Genomic DNA, 18054 nt, shown 5'->3' on the forward strand with positions numbered 1-18054 from the left:
AACCCCCCTCATCGTCTGAAGACCCCCGGGGGGCAAAGACAAATCTCCGCCTGCAGTGCGACCTATGCATTAACTTGCTGATAGGCGATGCGGGAATAACCGATCATGGAACATATTCCATCTGAATTCTTTGTTCCGACCGGACAATTTGCACCACCACCACCACCACATCATTCTCGTTATCATCAATCGCATAGTCAACTTCAAGCACCTGCTGTACTCTCCGGTCTCAGAAGACACGAATACCGTGCGGATCATAAGTCGAAAAGGGTTAGGGAATGGCCCCCAAGGACAACAGCTCCGAGCAGGGACTAATTTTACTCCATTCGTTCAGCGGCCGGCGCTTACAATACCTGATTTCGCGCAGGGATTCGATGACCGGAATGTTAAGCGGCTTTTGCAATGATACAGTGGTCTACTTCTGCGATTGGTTCTACTGACTGAGTATTATTCCTCCTGCCCTTTCCGTATTTGTTCGGCACTTGTCGAAGCCGCGCACAAGTCCTCGATCACGTCGACCGACCATAATAACTTAGCTCAGACCGAGTCGCTTCCTTCGTCCATCCGTGTCCGACTACGACGGCCGCCATGGCCATAACCAATGAGCCAATCAAGGATCGCCGATGAGCTTAAGATATGTTTCTACTGTTCTTTGGGGCAAGGTGGGTAAATCCTTCGTCATCTAATGGCCCGAAGTCGCTTTTCGGTGGTGGAGGGCGGGCTGCACGCAGTAATTAACCTTACATTGCATGTTCCGACGAGTTACCCGTGCACGATCGACTGCGCAGGTGGACTGCCTTGCGTTAGATTAGTGGAGGACCAGGAAATTGCGGATGTGGAATCCTGCTTGCCATCTTCTGGCTCACTGACTTTCTTTCTTCCATTCTTCCTTTCTGTGGTCTCTTCCCCAGATCCCAAGAATAAATCCGCAAAACAAGATATGCTTACTGCCTACTCTGGTAATTCTGAGCGATCTGGATTCAATACGCAGGGGGCCCTACCTGAGCCAATTGCGACCCTTCGATCCAGAATATTGTACGGCAGGTCACGATGGCATCATCCCATACCCCAAGCAGAGGGTGTCACAGACACATTGAGAGTTGCGACACTGACATGGTGGCGATGGTTGGCCACCGGGCTGAGGATCCATGTCCCCGCGACACGGACCCCTTCTCCTCTTCCCTCCCCCCGGTTAATCATCCAAGAACAGTATTTGAGCTACCTATATTAGGGGACAATAAAGATCTCTCCCGGATTGGCCAAGCTGGTTCATGCATTGATTGGCAGCAGAGGCAACCACGTATGTGCTGGCAGGACATCTACCAACTCTTTCTCTCCCTCCATCTGCTATTTTCGCCTTGTATTTTTTTGTTTTCTTTCTTTTTGTATTTTTCCTCTTTTTTTTTTTCTTTCTTTCTTTTCCCTTCCGTCTTCATTTCTTGCTTTGCGCCCGTCTACCGTTGATGCTGCCAGCCGGAGAACATGGCTGGCTGTTGCAGTGCCTTCAAATGAAGACCTCGAATGACTGACTGGCTGACTGACCGCTTCTCTCCTCTGCCATCCTTGCCGCTCCTCGCGCGTCTGTGCCAGGGTCGGTTTCAGCTGCAACGACCCGGGATGCATATGCGGACGCAGGGTTGGGTTGGCCGTTTTGCGAGGACAAGTCGCTAGCATACCCGGAGATGGTGTTGGGATGTCGTTTCTGTACTCCCCCCCTGGGATTCTTTTGATTTCTCTAGTCTTATTACCCTTTGCACAACTGTCGAGGATTGAGCGACAGCATGTAGTGTAGTAGTGTGTGCACATTCCAAGGTGACATACATATGTATGTCACTTCCATAGCGGCCGATCCACGGCCCCTCTCTGGGAGGGGACGATCTGCCCCTAATTATAGCTTGTCCAGCTGATCAATGGTGGTTGAAGTCGACCATCCATCACCCATTCATCCTTCCATCCCTTGATTACACCACTGGCCACCCACCCAGCCACGCATTTGCCTCGCTTCACCGTCTTTCTGCTGCTGCCGCCGCCGCCGCCGCCGCCGCCCTGGAATGCGTGCGTTGTGCGCCGTGGAGCAGGATTGATTGGAGGTACGAGATCATGGCGAAGTGGATGTCCCTGTTTGTCAATTGCCATCTTAGCACTCATTCTGGTTGGATAAAGATTCAGGGAGTGAGGGGGTGTCGCGCTGCGATGCGATGTACTGTAACTTTATTGCTATCTGGGAAACGATTGCGTCGGTGCTGCCCGCGGTCAGTGACATATAGAATCACAGCTGTACGCGTCTGAGTAGAGACGTTGTATTATTATTATTAGTGTTTCTTTTTGAAATTGTCCACTCACAATCAAGATAATCGAGTCAATGTTGAGGATATGTATTCTCTGAAGAGATTAATGGATGATTTAGCACCCATTCCCCTTACCTCAGTAACAAGTAGGCAGAAAAGTGATTCCCATCGTACAGTAAGATAGTGTAGATAAGTATGTACCCCGTACTGTAGACGATAAAGACCTGACCAGCTTATCGATAAGCCACCCCGATTATCACATGACTCCCCTCCCCTCCCCTCCGCCTAAGCAACTGTACCTAATCCATGGATCGTAAACAAAAACATTCCACCCGAACTTTTGAAACCTCCGACACCCAATCGACAAACCACAAAGTCTAAACGACAAAAGCTTCCAGCCCCTCCAACTTACAGCCGGCAGACACTCCCCACGCGTACCTGGTCCTGCAGAAAAGAACCCTCAAGTCTCGCCAATCTGCGCCTTCCCCCGGAAGTTGAAAAACCCCCAAGAGCGCAAGGGAGAGAGGGGGGGGCCCTCCAAAAAGAGAAGAAAAGAAAAAAGACAATGCCACCACCACCTCCCACGAAATCCACGAAACCCACATTCAACTCAAATCCAAAGCCGCGAGCCCGCTTCTTCGACGTCTTCAACTCCGCCTCGACGGGTCATCAGGTTGCCGATGGCGGCGCCCGCGGGCGCGAATGGCGGATCACCCGGCAGGAGAAACTGGCGCGGCAGTTTGGGTCGAGGGATGGGGATTGCACTTCCTCGCCTGCTTTGACATCTGCTGCTGCTGCTGCTGCTGCTGCTGCTGCTGCAGCAGTGGAGGGGATGGGAAATGGTAGTGGGGAGGAGGAGGAGGCGGGGAAGGGAGAGTGGGTGTTTGCTGCTACTGCTGCTGCAGCAGCTCATTCCGATTCTGTTTGCTCTGGGAACAAAAACAACAGCAACTACTCCAACAACATCCGCGCGGGGTCACAGTTTTTTGCTGCTCAGCAGCGCTCGCAATTGCACTCGTCGCATAATGGGTCGAGACAGGTCCAATTGGGGGCTCGGGCTTCCTCTTCATTGACATCGACGGGTCAGATGGATATACGAGATATGTTTGGTGGGCAGGTTCGCAAACGAGGATACCCTGGGGATGTGAGCGATGGCAGTGGTGGTGGTGGTGTTGCATCGGGTGCGATTGGGATGAAGAAAGCGAAGGTGCAGACGGGGTATAGCCCTGACTGGGCTACAGAGATAGCACCAGCAGCAGCGGCAGCAGTAACGACGACAACAGCAACAGAAAGAGCTGTGTCTGCGCCGGCCCCCATAACCACTTCCTTCAAATCTCATCCCACACCTACACCTACACCTACACCTACACCTACACCTTCCATCCCCTCGACGAGCACGACCACGATCAAAAACCCAACAACACAAACACCCCCCTCAACGACACCTGCAACGACCCCATCTACCTCACGCGAAACTGTACCGTCAGCCCTTCAGACCGCACCCATGAACAACAAAAAGATCTTCACTTCCCTCACCATCCACATCAACGGCCAAACAACCCCTCTCATCTCGGACCACGCTCTCAAGCGCCTCCTAGTCTCTCAAGGGGCCACCCTCAACCTCTCCCTCTCTCGGAAGATTACGCATGTCATCATCGGAGTCCCCAATGCGGGACCGGGCAACGGCGGCGCGGGAGGTGGACTCGCCGCTAGCAAGATCCAGAAGGAGCTCCAGCGCGGAGGATGGAAGGGAGTGAAGATTGTGGGGGTCCAATGGTAAGCTTGCTTCCTCTCCTCCCCCCCCTTTCCGTTCCTCGCATATGCCACTTTGTCTTTCAACGAGGGATCCCGAATTATGAAAGGTGTGAGCAGTAAGTAAGTCAGGTAAAAAGGAAATGCCCGTGCTGATTATGAGAAAATAAACCAGGGCTTTGGATAGTATCAAGGCTGGGAAGCGGCTCTCAGAAGGTAGATATGCGGTTCAATTAGGAGAGAGGCAGAGGAGTGTGCTTGGGTTCTGCTCCCCGACATCTGCAGAGGGTTTATGATACATGCATACACGATTGCTCCTGCAAGACATTCCTAGATTCGCATTGACTATGACTCCATTCACCACTTGACTTTGAAAGATACCCCCATGCAATATACGCCCCATCCTTATCGGGCCATATATTTGCGCAAGCTTGTCACGATAATACCTTAATTTCAACAAGGATCTAACACATACACATACATACATTAATATATCCAAATCTTCATATATACATTATCGAGTTCATCAGTCATCATTTATATCGTATATCATACCATTTGGCTCGGTTCCTAGATAAATGCCCCCTTCTTCCCTGGAAGACCTCCACTCCCTCCGCCACTGCTCCGTCCTGATTGATGTCTCCGCCAACCCTCGCTGTTACCACTCCCTATGCCGCTCCCGCGGGCCGGTGGGGACGAGACGAATGTTCCCGCGCTACTGTCGGACTCGCGTCGTAACCCCGCCATTCCGATTGGCGCGTACGGATCAGCCAACGGTTCTTCGTCGGGCAGAGGGGGCAGCGGGTTCACGCGCAGCCGCGCCGGATACAGTGATTCGCTGGAGAAGATGCGATGCGATTCGAGGGAGTCGACTCGGTGGGATTGACCCGATGGCAACGGGTCCGGTCCGTCGTTCCAAATATCGTCGTCATCATAAGCACTACCCAGGGCCTTCTCGTCCAGGTCATCCGATCTCGAATCCCCTCGCACCAGGCCAAGGCGTTCTTCCTCGGTTGCGCCCGACGAGCGGTGATAGTGGTGATGGAGGCCACTCTGCCGTGAGACAGGACGAGCGGCGACGGGTTCGGGGCTACTGGCTTTCTTTCGACCGAGGACACTGGTGAACGAAAATTGCCGTTCAGCGCCTCCGTGCGCAGGGGGGCTCGGCGGAAGAGTGTGATTGTCATTCTCAGTGTTGACCGCTGACCTGATGGAACGGCCGTCGCGGCCGGCATAGTGAGTATCGGGGTATTTGCGGTTTGATTCCATAGCCTTCAGCGACACGGGATCGGCGTCTGAGAGGTGCAACGGCTCTTTGTGTATCGGTTGCCACGTCGGATGGAAGATACTGTTCGCGCGCGAGCGGAGGTCATCTAGGAATGAATTATTGCTCTGTGTCGTAGTCGGTCGGGGCGGTTCATCGTCCTCCTCGTCCTCGCATCTCTGCTCCTCCGGCACGCGGGCCATACCCAGCGGTGGAAATGGATGGTGACGGACGGACGGGGTGCGTGTGCGCGCTGCCATTGTGGGACCCTCGCCGAGAACGGTCTTGCGCCGGCGCAGTCCATCCCATTCAACAATTTCATTCTCGGCTAGCGGAGTGCGTAGGTCCTCCTGGCGGTCGTGATAATAGCGGCGGGCTTCTTCAGCCTCCATGGTGCGGCGGGAGGTAGAAATGCGGCGGATGATGGCCGCGGCGCCGCGGATGGAGTCGGCCTTGGGCTCGAATTCGTGTTCTTCCTGCGTCGCAACCTCGCGGACCTGGTCCAAATCGCCCTTGAAAACGGCAGCATCGGGGACATCTTTGGCAGATTTGGATAGCTGCAGCAAGACCACACCTGCGCAGATCTGTAGGAACCCGAGGACGACGGTGACGATGTCTTTGACAGAGCCGTGGAAGCCCTGGAACAAAACGGCGGAGGTCACGATGGTTGCGCTGGTGAAGAAGACGTAGTAGGTCGGAGTAACGAGGGCCGCGTTGAAGATATTCAGTGCTTTCTGTATTCGGTCAGCAGACATTCATCCCAAGCAGGTGGGTGGAAAGGAGAGCACACACATTTAGATAAATGATTTCTGTCAAGAGCGTGGCTACCACAAAAACCAACAGAACATACAAGAACCATTCCTTGAACTGCGACTTCCCATTGATCTGCGCCAGAATGGCCGAGCCCAGCCCCTGGGTCGCAACGACGCTCAGCCCCCCAATCAGCGAGCAGATACTGAGATACACGAACATGGACTTCTTCCCGTATCGCGGCCCCAGATACAGTGCGACGAAAGTACACCCGACGATGATCACTCCCGCATAGGACAGAAACCCGGGGGTGATCACATAGTGTTTCATCTCCTGGATATCGCTCACGGACGACTGCTCGGGCGCATTGAGCGGGATCACCACGGAGCCAAGGATGCAGCAGAAACAGCCGACCTTCCCGACGAAGCTGAGGCGTTCCTTGAGGAAGATGGCGGAGAGGATGGTGCACACGACGACGGTGAGCGCGCCCAGCGGGGTTACCAGGATCGCATCCACGAACGCATAGGCTACGAAATTGCAGATCTCGCCGACGATCATTAGGGTCATCCCTCCCCACCAGTACAGGTTCTTGAGGTAGCCATAACCCTCGCCGGCCTCTTCGTTGTATTTGACATTGGCGCGGAGGAGGCCGATCTTCTTGAGGACGAAAGAGGTGCCGATGAAGAAGCCGGAAGCGACGGCGAGGCAGATCCCGACGATTTTGTAGGAGGCGGGTCGCGAGGATGAGGAGGAAGAGGCGGCTGAAGTAGTAGCTTCTCGTGCAGCCAAGAGGGCGGCTGTGGTGGTGTAGTTGTAGAGCGCTGTCATCGCTGCGGCGGTTGTCGTGGCAGCCATGACGATCGAGAAGAGGGAAAGGAAGTGGTTCAGAGCGGAGAGAACCGTGGTTACATGGAGAGAAGGAGATGGTGAGAGAGAGGTGATTTGATTGAAGACACACTGCCAGCAGTGAATGACTGAAATGGTGGTACCTAGTCAGCACACGACCCCCTTTTTTTTTTTTTTTTTTCTCTCTCTTTTTCAAGTGACCTTGTGCCTTTCGTATGTCTGGGTTTCAGGCTGAGGTTGGGAGAAGGAAGGAGATCGGGGCGAAAAAGAAAGACTGATTGAACATAATTAGACGGCGCTAAAGACCGTGGGAAAGACCGTGGGCAAGACGGTGGCTGAGTTGCGACAACACGGGCATGTGGAGTGAGCCGGTGGGTTGGAATGTGTCAGGTTGATAACATAAACACTCTAATCTAACTTACTGTACTTTCGAAGATCTGGGGCTGTCTCTACACGACAGAGCAGTAGCAATGTAGCAAGTAAGAGCAAGCGATTAGTTTAATTTATAGTAATGTAGATGCAAGTTCAGTTCGTGGTGATTGTATAGAGTAAGATGGGGCTGTCAGGAAATAATAAACAGAGAGGCTGGTTGAGCTGCAGCGGGTCTCTGCCCTCTGCCCTCTTCCCTCTTCCCACTTCCTTCCACTTGGCTACCTGTACCTTAATTACAAATTACAGTACATCTCCACGCTTGCCCATACAATCAATGCATTAAAAAAAAAAAAAAAAAAGGGAATTCATTCACTCATTAATTAGGGTATCCTTCAATTCAATATCATCAAGTCCTCATCAGATCCTCAATCAAACTCCTCCGGCCTCCCATCCTCCACTATGCTTACGGGACATCTTCTCTCGTGGGTATCTTGACGCCATAACCTCAGCCCCCCTTTCTCCATCCCATAAAGTATTTAAGCAGATCATATCATAGAATCATTTGCTCATCGAACATGATAACTCGGTTTCCGCTGCTTGTTCACCACGGGAGGTTCATCCATAGGATATGGCGGTCGGATCTTCCCGCCTGCCCCCGGATATCCGTGGCCACTATTCGTCGTCGCCGGAGGCATCACTGTCGGCATCGGCATGGGAATCCCGCCAAGTTCACTGGGATGGTCAGGATAAGGGATGGGGGTCTTTGGCGGCACGGGTGGAGGCATCTCTTCCCCGTTATGATGCGACGGTAGCTCAAAACTAGGCCGCGAAGATCCATGGGGACTCGGACTGGCCAGATCACTGCCCGAGCCACGCGCCGGGGACCCCAGAACTGCATCGTGCGGTGTCGGGTGCGCGGGGAGTGTATCATCGGTCGCCGTCAACGGTCGTAAAACAAAATCGCCGGGCAACTCGGCAGGCAATTCCACCGCCATCGGATGGGGCAACGGAGGCTGCACCGACAGGACGGGACTGCCCAGGATGGAACTGGTCTCCTCGCCTGCGTCATTCCCTCCAGGAGCCGCCGCATGGTCGGCCAGACGTCGATGCTGTCGGTTGATTTTGGCAAATTTGACTCCGGCATCAAGGATCTGTCGCTTCACCTCCGGTCGAGTCAAATAACGCCTGGTATTGGTGCTGATGTCCGCCAGGCGATTCCACTCGTTCATGCCAAACTCGCCCACTCCGACCTCAACATTCAATCGGTAATAATTATCCTGGCTCACGTTGCGCTTCGAAAGATGGTCGCGCAGCATAGCCACATGAATATCCTCACAGCCCTCGATTTTGGCGATCAGTCGCCGACGTGCCTCCGCGAACGACCCCAGCGCATCCCCGAAGAAATCTTCCCACCACTCGTGTTGGCGGTTGTTTGTGCCGGGCGGTCGCTTGCCGGTCCCGACGCTGACGAAAACACCCACCTCACGGCCCGGCCACTCGTTCACCGTCGCTTCGTCCAATACCTGCGGCGCCGGATTGTAGGTGCCGGCCCCTTCATCGATAAACACGTGCTGGCCGATCTGAATCGGCTTGAAAGCCATCCCGGTGGCCGAGGTGGCCCGACCGGCCTGCCAGACTGTACAATTGAACTCGGGTGGGGGCTCTTTGCGGGAATCGTATGAACGGAGCATGACAGACGACCCATTCCGGGTGGTACCTTTGTAGAGAGCGGTGACCGCGCTGAAGAAGTCAGTAGAGTCCATAGGATAGTGGGAGCGCAAGAGGCCATACGTTTTGGTTCGATATTCCCGATTGTCATACAATAACGCATCCGGGTTTCCCCACCGCAAGCCGTTCACAAATGTCGAATTGCGATGACTATGGTGACCGGACGAGTGTGCCGTACTGGTGGTGCTGAAACTAGCGCGACTGCCCGAGCGCTGCGGAATGGCGACCGCATTGGGGCTATAGGGGGCACCGGCGAGTGAGTTGCGCGCGCTGCCGGGGGTCATGTCATTCCCCTCGGCCTCGAAAACGGTATGTTCACGGACGCATTCGCGAATGGCCTCTTCGAGCCTGGAGGCCTTGAATAAGGTGGAACGGAATGGGATGCCGGCAATGGTTTTGTCGGTTTCGAAGACCCGGCGGGTCATGCGCACGTAGACTTCCTTACAGGTTTCGAGGTCAAGGCGGAGACGGCCCAACATGAGGGCAATGAGACCGCCGGTTCCGGTGCCAACGATGAGATCAAAATGGTCGCATGGTTTGGGAATGTCCTCACGACGAGGTGCCTTTCCTTCGCATTCGACGTATACACGGTACATGAGTTCTTGAAGGATAATAAGCATGGAATAGCCCCGGACACCGCCACCATCTGATTGTTGAGAGTATAAGAGTTAGTATGGAAAGTAAGAGCCAGAGTAGAACGCCCTACCTAGCGAAAGGATCCTCAAGGGAGGGCCCTTGGTGGTATCCTTGCGGCGGAGATTGACGGAGTAATCCATGACCCCGCGGGGTTGAGACACGCACGATCAGGCGGAAACGGTTGTAGGCAGTAAGTTAGAGGAGAAAAGGAGTGCTCCCAAGGATCCTGGTGCGATGGCGCAGAAATGAAAGTAGACAAGTGCTAGAGATAATGGTGGGAGAGTAACAGATGAGTTTTTTCTTTTTTCTTTTTTTCCTCTGTCTCAAGCCTCTGGCGGCAAGAAGCGAGGAATGGAGTGAAGAATGGAGAATGACTTACAAAATGATTACTCCGGAACGAACGGTGATGGCATGAACGGCTGATGCCGGCTGCTGCGCCACGCCCCGCTGAGCTAATCAGTTGGGAATTCAGAGGAAAGACACGAGCGGGTCTTATAGGGCAGATAAACAGTCCATTGATTGGTCTCATGCAGCGTGCCGTGCAGGTGGCGGTGCAATTGAACTGGAAAAGAAAAAGTGGAACCGTGCGTGTTGGCCATACGAACTACCTTCGAGTCAAGGTTCAAGGTTCTTGACGTAATGAGCCCAATTGGGCCAACACTACGGAGTACGACCACAGTAGGTACGCAAAAATAAGTCCGAGTAGTACGAGGAGTTTGTCAGGTTTGCGCTCGGAACTTCGGATGGATTGACTGGCTTACGCGCTGCATATGTGTGTAATCAACAATGTCATTGATGAAGGAACCCACCAGTACCAGCGATAACCTAGCTATAGCCAGGTGGCCGCTTCAACCATGGGACTTCCCATCCCAGGAACCGGAACAAGATCCCCCGCGGTGCATTATTGTTGACTGGTTGACCTGTCGACACGGGTCTTTGTCCCCAATCCTCCTCTCTGTTCCTCCTCCCTCATACTCCGTCTCGTGTCTCGTGCCCAACCATCCCAGATCTCAATTGGTCAACCCGGGCCAGTCTATGCAAGTTATCCAGTCAGTCAAGCCAGTGTCATTGTACTCCCCAGTTAGTGCTCACCGTATACCATTCGTTCATTCATCCGTCGAGCGACGGCCACCTCATCACCCACGTGCACTGTCTGACCCTCCGACTCACCGTCGAGAAAGACATACCGACCGAAGACCGGGCTAAATTTCGCCCCTTTGTCGACCCTACGGTCTTTCATCAACTTCTTCAACACATTGCCCATCTCCCCCTCTGCCATCGCGCCCGTCGCATAGTCGACATTTAGACTCTGGCACCGAACGCAGTTGGCTGTCAGCAGCAGCCGCGTTTGGCCGTCCTTGCCAGACCCAATGACCACCTCCGCCCAGAAGTCTTCCTCAAAGGCCTCCTTTGCGCCAGCCACAACAATGTTTGGGCGGAACTTGGTGACATCCATGTCCAGGCCCCCTTCCAGCCGCTCCGACACGTTGTCCACCGATGTGGCCGACACTAGCAGATACGGGGCCGTATCCGCGAATGTGATGCGTTCCTCTTCTTCCCCTCTTGCGCCGACTCGATCATAGACGGCTTTTCCCCCCAGCATAACCACCAGCAACACGACCACCGCTGCCGCGCTGAACATCGGCGGCATCTTCTGTTCGCCCGTCGTACTCAAGCCCAGTAGTAGATTGAACAAAAGGGTCACCCCAGCGACCCCAACCACTGTCCCCACAGTGAGCATGCCCTCATCGTTTCTCTTTCCTTTCGGCTTTCCTGGCGTTTCCTCTTTGATCACCCCCGTATGCGCTGCACTTTTCGAGGGTCCAAAGCTCCCGAGAACTCGCCTCGAATGTGGTCCCAGGTAGGCCAGCACAACGGGGTATCCGAACCACTCACTGAACCAATCATTATACTGTGCCCCCATATTATACCCCTTCGTGGGGCTCTGGTGCATCATGATGGCCAGCTCTTCCAGTTGCCGCGTGTCAGGACAAAGGGGGATGTGGAGGATGCGGTTTGGCTTGGTGTCATTATCATCACTGGGGGTCTCGCTCGCAGCCGGCCGAAAGGTCACTATGATCTGTCCTAGTTCCGTGCCATCCTCGCTAGGGAAGACAATCTCGGCTTGGAATAGGGACATTTCCGGGAAGTGTGGAACGTGCATGTTCTTGAGGGTGCCATCGTCAAGGACCTTCAGGAGCATGAATCGGCGATCGTAGAGGAAGCCTGTTCGGATGACGGTCGCGGACGATAGGGCCGTCCCACGAATCGATTTTATGGGGTAAGTGTATAACTAGATAAACAAATGACTTAGTCTCCCTGTATTCCTGATCACATAAAGCGAAGGGTTCCAGCCCACATCGCGCGCGGGAGCTTGGAACCCATCATCTCGCAAACGAAGGCCAGGTGACGATGATCTAGAACTCACTGGGAGAAGTCAGAGAACTGACATACCTGGCTGATATGCATGGCTGCGAGATGACTGGGTATGTAGCGTAGTTGTTGCTATTTCGATCAATGATACTTCGAATCAAGTTGGAGCCTCCCTCCCTTGAAACAGGATGCAGGCGTCATGTTGTTGGGGGCCAACTGATGCGGAGACGAGCAGACCTATTGCACGTGCTGATTAGCTAGCTTAGGTATGTATCAGTCTGACTAAGACTCGATTGAGTTTAGTTAGTTCTTGATCAGTTAACTTGATCAGTTAGCTAGTATGTTATTGTTGGGTCTGTTTCAAAGTCCAAGAAAACATGGAGGAGGTGTGTTTGTCGGTAGTGATGGTATCTGCTCGAACATGTTGCAGGAAGTGAGGGTTTGGGCAATAGTACAGTACGGAAGTACATAGCGAGTTAACTGTTGCAAGTGCCACCATGAAGCATAGCAGTACTATGTGCTTAGTTACTCATAGCTTTAGACACAATGTCTTGCATACTGAATCATAAATTCGGGTGATGACAAAAGCGCTCGGACAAGAAATTATCCGGGCCGAGTAGCTCTTCCATGTGTGAGTGTTAGTGAGAGAGAGACTGGGTGTGCGAGAGTGCGGGTGGATAACGGATAATTAAAAGTGGTCTCCTTTCTTGCAATATCCGACATTTGCATTGGGGATGGGGAGCAATAGAAATTAAACTATCCCCAATCATGGCGAACCGTCTCCCTCCATTAATTGAACCTTGTTCTTTCCCGAGACACCACCACAGACTGAGTAAGCCATTCTGAAGTGGGCAAGGATGGTCAGGAGTCGCCCGATTGAATGGGTCGGTCCATCCATGACTTCCAGCTTCCAGCTCCCAGCTCCCAGCTCCCAGGGGACACCTTCTCAGGAACACCACCTCCCACTCCCAGTCTCCTCTCAATATACTTTGGTGACTCTAAAAACAGAGTCTTCCTAACTACTAGGCTGATTGAAAGTAAGACCCTGAAGAGGGGAGGAGGGGGTGCTAGTCACTACTTCGTACTAGGTGGTAGTCTAGCCTCGGGCGGAGGATTGGATTTGTTTTTGTTTTCCCCTCTGCTCCGTACTGTAACAACAGTTAACAGCAGTAAGTTGGAGACCAGCTGATCGAGCCAAGCCCTACCTGGTGCCTTGCATCCTGCACTACCACCACTACCACCACCATTATCGCCAGGAACCTACTCCGTACACCCAGTAACACACGCCAGTAGTACTATACCCGTACCTGCACACGTACATGTACTCTATCCGTTTAGTCAGGCACACACGAGCTGAAGAACGCCCTCATGCGTGGAGCCCTGGCAAATATTACGGATCCGCCCCCGCTGGAGGTGAAACAGACTAGTAAAGCAACTAAACCCTCATGGATTGCCCGCGTTGATGAGATTTCATTTAATCTTCCATAGAAAAATGACTAGTCCACCACCAGCCCAGGAAATGAGGTAGTCGGCTGTAGTCTAGTCCCTGAGTGATCATCCGTTGGCCTCCTTTTTCTACGCCTCCTCCGCCCTCTTTTCTACCTCTTCTTCCCTCTCTTTTCTCTTCTCTCTCTCTCTCTCTCTCTCTCTCTCTCTCTCTCTCTCTCTCTCTCTCTCTCACCCCCCGCACTCGCTGTTTCACCTTGACAAATTCCGGTCTCCGCGCCGATTACGTTCTTTATTTCGACACAGTCGATCAATCCGTCAATTCGTCACTCTTTTTGACATCAATATAAACTCAGCGCAAATCAATTCTCCGCCAATCTCGAGCCCTCTACACAAAACACATACACACAAACCCACATACACCAAATCCATAAACCGCCCGTCAATCATTCATCATGCGTGTCTCTTCTGCTGCTGTCGTCGCCTCCCTGGCTGCCGGTGCCATTGCGACCGAGTACAAGACCGTCGTTGTGACTGAGTATGCCACTTACTGCCCTCAGGCCACTTCTCTGGCTGCTGGTCCCGGTACTGCCAGCCAGGGTAACCCCTCTGCTGCTCAGGTGAGTGTTTCATGCGTGAAAGTCTCGATTAGATCTGGTTGAATGTTCAACCTGTGAGACTAACTGCTGGACAAGCCTTCCACCGTCACCATCTCCGGTACTGCCTACACCTACAGCACTCCCCTGGTCACCTCCACCGTGACCCACTGCGACAAGTGGTACGTCTCTCTCGGGAGCCTCCAACGAGGAACCAAGTGAATCGCTTGACTGACAAGGACTATCTAGCTCTGCCACCGCTGCTCCTGCCACTGAGACCGGTGTTGCTGTTGTCACTGGCACTGGTGCCACTCCCAGCACGGGCTCCGGCTCCGGCTCCGGCTCTGGCTCCGGCTCCGGCTCCGAAGCCTCCCCTAGCGGTGCCGATGCCGTTGGCACTGGCCCTACCCCCAGCGCCAGCTCCGGCTCCGGCTCTACCCCCGGTTCCACTGGCTCTGGCAACGCTGGTTCCACCCCCAGCTCCGGCTCTGAGACCTCCCCCAGCGGTGCTTCTTCCGGCAACACTGGTTCCACCCCCAGCTCCGGCTCTGAGTCTTCTCCCAGCGGTGCTTCTTCCGGCAACACTGGTTCCACCCCCAGCTCCGGCGCTGAGTCTTCTCCCAGCGGTGCTTCTGCCGTCGGCGGTGGATCCCCCAACGAAGGTTCCAGCTCCTCCGGCAGCTCCTCCGGATCCTCCGGATCCCCCGGTGCTGGCGCTTCCTCTCCCAGCGGAGCCACGGGAGCCCACCCCCAGGGAGTGAAGCCCACCCCCGGACCCAGCGGAATCTTCTCGACCCGCCCCGTGATCCCCTCCGGCCGTCCTTCCTCCTCCAAGCCCATCCCCTCCGCCTCCGCCAGCCCCGTCGCCAGCGCTAGCTCCAGCTCCAGCTCTTCTTCTTCCACCAGCACCGGCTCCTCCCCCGAGGGTGTCTCCGCCCAGGGCACCGGCTCCAGCTCCGGCTCGGCCACCAGCCCCTCCGCCCCCGTCTTCACTGGCGGTGCTTCCCGTGCTGCCGTCGGCGCTGGTGCCGGCCTCGCCACTGTCTTCGCTCTCGTCGCCTACCTGTTGTAAATTGCGTTTCAGGGTACCTGAAATGCTATGAAGGGGCGGCGGCTTTTGTTGTATAGATTACCCGGGGCAAGAAGGGATAAATCGGACAGACGAAGTGGTTGTAGGAAGCCCCACAGCTTCCCTCCCAATCTCTTCTTCTTCCCGGAACTTCCAGTCTTCCGCTCAGGGCCCATTAAACGGACTATGAAGAGAGCGGAAAACAAAATCTAATCCATTTCCAATGTCAAATCTGATCTCGTCGTACGTGACGTGAAGTGATTGGTAGATGGATGGGGGATGTTGGCAAGGAAGGACGGTCTCCTTTGTTCGCGTGTCTTTTTTTTTTTACTGAATTTGACATGTTCTTTGGTGTATTTGTGTGAATATCTTTTTTTTTTCTTTTTTTTTCCCTTCTCATGACTTGCCATATAACTTGGTTTGATTCTTTTATGATGGCTTGCGCTTCTTTTTTTCTCCTAACTTCGATGACCCATATTATCTGTTTTCCCTGGGCTTGGGCTTTGCATGTCTTTCTCCACCCCTCCCTTTTTTTTTTCTGCCCCCTTTACCTCCCTTCTATCAGCCCTTCTCATTTTGTGTATAATTTTAATGTCGATGTGTGAGGCATATTCCTCGGACCACTGATTCGATTGACCTAAGTTGTTCGAAGATAAAAAATGATGTCGACAATCAAATTGATTCTCCACCCTCCTGATCCTGACCCCACGTCACAGGAGCTCGCGTAGCCATATGAAGTTCTTCAAGATGATCGGGTCCCTCGAGCACCATCTCGGCGTCATTATGGATCCCCACTACCATTTCCCGCGTGCCCGACTGCCCCCTCCTTTTGTTTCTTGCTTGACGTACACGATGCCCCAGTACCGCTAAGGGAGAAGCAATATGCAAAGATATCCCACTCCCACCGTTGTCGTTAAGCGGTAGCCCAGGGCTGTCCTAAGCATAGGAAAAAAAAAAAAAAAAAAAAAAAAAAAGAACGGGCCCAAGTTCTCTTGTTTCCAAGCGTTCATTCAAAATCTCCCTGGGTGGGCTACCGATACTTGCCGGGCCTAAGCCCGCACACCGCCTGAACAAGTTTAAGACCGGAAAAAAAAAAGCAAGGAACTGGGAGTTGACCGCTGTCAAAGCTGCAGCTATCCGTGCTAGAGCCACCACCACTTTCTTGTTTAGAAAGAATAGACGAGGGCATGCGGGCAGTGAGTGCCTGATAGCGCGTAGGATGGGGAGAAATGCTTCACCTGCAAAACCAACGTCTCCATGGCTATTCCTTTGTCAGAGTGCTCATGATGTATTCAAGCTAAAGAGTATCGGGCTGACAAAGTGACCCTAGCTACACAGACAAATGGGTGACAAACCAGAGAAGACACAAGCGAAAGGTACAGTAACTACACTGACTAGGTAAAGAGCAGGGATCCCGGCATGAACTCATCTCCTCTCACCACCGGTAAGAAGCAGAGCGCCTAAACTGCTACAACCCCATTCCTGCGTGTGACTGCCTCAGAATGGAAGTTGTTGAAGCCTGCCTACCGCTAGGTAGCACCACAGTTTCTATCGCGGCGTGCATGGGGCACCTAGAAAGAGCTGCAGGGAGAATGAGCAGTAGGGAAGTTGCGTTCTCCCCCGTCAGTCATGCTCCGGAGCATTGCCATTTAAACTACCTCCTACTACTAGGTAGTCTCGATGGGCTGGCTGTACGGAGTAAGCTGTAGCTAATGGCCATTGACCCCGGTACGGCTAGCATGTCATTTGCAGCTGTGCTGCATGACGCCATCGCAAGCGCCCGGGAGCTTGAATAGAGCTCGGATAAACTTGTTCCTGGGGCAGGAACGGCATCTTCTTCTAATATTCAAGAGTTCAAAGGCAGCCAACCTCACGGACCTTCAGCAGTGAAGAACATAGTGTCATTTCCACATTGCATTCTATCGTTTAATTTATTGTGTCTTCTTTTGGTCTTTTGTTGGGGGTACAGATGCGTCAACATGAGTACAGCAAAATCAATGGGTTAAGAACAGAAAGGAGAAAAATAGAGGGGGGGGGGAGGGACTAAAGTAAAGGGGAACAGAACAAAGCACAACTCAAAAGAGTTCAGCCGTAGGGTATCATATCGCAATTCCTGCTAAACGGTCGACTGCCATGTCTTTGCTGTCTTCCAAGCGAACAACCATTCATTGAAATCCCATGTCCACCAATAATCTCCATTGCGCCCATCACACTCTACCACCCTGATGTGGCTTTCATCCATTTGTAAGGTTGTCAGTCGCTTTCATGCTGTTGCATTGCACCATATTGTAGCAGGGTTGAAAGCAGAACTCATATCCAGGTTGGGGCGGAGCCAACGGGTATCGAACCACAATAGCAATAGAAATAACAAGATAAGAATAGAACTGGAAGAACGAAAACCACACGCAGATTATTGCGAAAGAGGGCAATTAACAGACAAGAAAGAGAGCACATGCAGCGCGAATCTTTCTTTGGTACCAGGAGCTCCTAGATTCGCAAACCTGTGAACCATAACACCCTGCTGTAGTCAAAACCCCCTGCGGTAGAATCCAAAAAATCATCACCCGCGTACAACATAGAGAATGGATAATCGCAATCCATGCATCAAGCATATCCTGATGCTCTGCCTGCATTGGTGAACCAAAGTACACCCATGGTAGCAAAAAGAAAAAGGTACTTTCAATACAGCATAACATAGCAAACGAAAACGATTTGCAGGCTGCACTCTCGTATAGGCCGTGAAGATCGGCGACGCATCAAGCAGCCAATATAGCAAGGGTACGATAATGAGTAGATGTCGTGAGTTGAATTGAACGGGCTTTCGTAAGAAAAGTCACATGTGCGGAAGGTTCTGAGCCCTGCCACTGGCCTATTTCCTGATTCTCGGCAATTGTGTCTTGCGCTTCCTTGCAGGGTCTAGACCGATATTGAACG

General features: G+C 53.0%; 7 protein-coding genes across 7 annotated transcripts; 3 read left to right on the forward strand and 4 right to left on the reverse strand.

Moving 5' to 3' along the window:
- Window positions 1-500: 500 nt before the first annotated feature.
- Window positions 501-1289, forward strand: BO82DRAFT_191979 (uncharacterized protein). The gene has a single exon (XM_025630531.1). The coding sequence runs from the start codon at window positions 686-688 to the stop codon at window positions 1229-1231; it is 546 nt and encodes a 181-aa protein (XP_025487132.1). The 5' UTR covers window positions 501-685; the 3' UTR covers window positions 1232-1289.
- On the reverse strand, window positions 1290-2002 carry BO82DRAFT_191978 (uncharacterized protein). The gene has a single exon (XM_025630530.1). The coding sequence runs from the start codon at window positions 1804-1806 to the stop codon at window positions 1348-1350; it is 459 nt and encodes a 152-aa protein (XP_025487133.1). The 5' UTR covers window positions 1807-2002; the 3' UTR covers window positions 1290-1347.
- A 1171-nt stretch (window positions 2003-3173) lies between these two features.
- BO82DRAFT_358679 (uncharacterized protein) lies at window positions 3174-4421 on the forward strand. The gene is made up of 2 exons (XM_025636359.1): window positions 3174-4064; window positions 4216-4421. The coding sequence occupies exons 1-2, from the start codon at window positions 3391-3393 to the stop codon at window positions 4334-4336; spliced, it is 795 nt and encodes a 264-aa protein (XP_025487134.1). The 5' UTR covers window positions 3174-3390; the 3' UTR covers window positions 4337-4421.
- A 90-nt stretch (window positions 4422-4511) lies between these two features.
- BO82DRAFT_320746 (DUF803 domain membrane protein) lies at window positions 4512-7093 on the reverse strand. The gene is made up of 2 exons (XM_025632720.1): window positions 6097-7093; window positions 4512-6038 (listed from the first exon to the last, which is right to left on the reverse strand). Exons 1-2 carry the CDS (start codon window positions 6907-6909, stop codon window positions 4611-4613), a joined length of 2241 nt encoding a protein of 746 aa, XP_025487135.1. The 5' UTR covers window positions 6910-7093; the 3' UTR covers window positions 4512-4610.
- Window positions 7094-7632: 539 nt separating this feature from the next.
- BO82DRAFT_358683 (putative Patatin-like serine hydrolase) lies at window positions 7633-9998 on the reverse strand. The gene is made up of 3 exons (XM_025636360.1): window positions 9707-9998; window positions 9064-9646; window positions 7633-9012 (listed from the first exon to the last, which is right to left on the reverse strand). The coding sequence occupies exons 1-3, from the start codon at window positions 9774-9776 to the stop codon at window positions 7839-7841; spliced, it is 1827 nt and encodes a 608-aa protein (XP_025487136.1). The 5' UTR covers window positions 9777-9998; the 3' UTR covers window positions 7633-7838.
- A 719-nt stretch (window positions 9999-10717) lies between these two features.
- On the reverse strand, window positions 10718-12192 carry BO82DRAFT_346001 (MOSC domain protein; the record flags this gene model as incomplete). Its single annotated transcript, XM_025633734.1, has 2 exons — window positions 12091-12192; window positions 10718-11929 (listed from the first exon to the last, which is right to left on the reverse strand). The coding sequence occupies exons 1-2, from the start codon at window positions 12103-12105 to the stop codon at window positions 10718-10720; spliced, it is 1227 nt and encodes a 408-aa protein (XP_025487137.1). The 5' UTR covers window positions 12106-12192.
- Window positions 12193-13910: 1718 nt separating this feature from the next.
- BO82DRAFT_406654 (putative GPI anchored protein) lies at window positions 13911-15123 on the forward strand (the record flags this gene model as incomplete). The annotated part of the gene is made up of 3 exons (XM_025639578.1): window positions 13911-14075; window positions 14151-14233; window positions 14301-15123. The coding sequence occupies 3 exons, from the start codon at window positions 13911-13913 to the stop codon at window positions 15121-15123; spliced, it is 1071 nt and encodes a 356-aa protein (XP_025487138.1).
- Window positions 15124-18054: the final 2931 nt, after the last annotated feature.

The sequence above is a fragment of the Aspergillus uvarum genome (genome assembly GCF_003184745.1).
Source record: "Aspergillus uvarum CBS 121591 unplaced genomic scaffold BO82scaffold_75, whole genome shotgun sequence".
NCBI lineage: Eukaryota > Fungi > Ascomycota > Eurotiomycetes > Eurotiales > Aspergillaceae > Aspergillus > Aspergillus uvarum.

Coding starts and splice junctions, on each gene's coding strand:
- BO82DRAFT_320746 (XM_025632720.1), bottom strand. CDS start 6,909: ATGGCTGCCACGACAACCGCCGCAGCGATGACAGCGCTCTACAACTAC. Junction 6,039..6,096: donor CAGAAATCATTTATCTAAAT/GTGTGTGCTCTC, acceptor GACCGAATACAG/AAAGCACTGAATATCTTCAA.
- BO82DRAFT_358683 (XM_025636360.1), bottom strand. CDS start 9,776: ATGGATTACTCCGTCAATCTCCGCCGCAAGGATACCACCAAGGGCCCT. Junction 9,647..9,706: donor CTTGAGGATCCTTTCGCTAG/GTAGGGCGTTCT, acceptor CTCAACAATCAG/ATGGTGGCGGTGTCCGGGGC. Junction 9,013..9,063: donor CGGGAATATCGAACCAAAAC/GTATGGCCTCTT, acceptor TGACTTCTTCAG/CGCGGTCACCGCTCTCTACA.
- BO82DRAFT_358679 (XM_025636359.1), top strand. CDS start 3,391: ATGTTTGGTGGGCAGGTTCGCAAACGAGGATACCCTGGGGATGTGAGC. Junction 4,065..4,215: donor AAGATTGTGGGGGTCCAATG/GTAAGCTTGCTT, acceptor AAAATAAACCAG/GGCTTTGGATAGTATCAAGG.
- BO82DRAFT_191979 (XM_025630531.1), top strand. CDS start 686: ATGGCCCGAAGTCGCTTTTCGGTGGTGGAGGGCGGGCTGCACGCAGTA.
- BO82DRAFT_191978 (XM_025630530.1), bottom strand. CDS start 1,806: ATGTGCACACACTACTACACTACATGCTGTCGCTCAATCCTCGACAGT.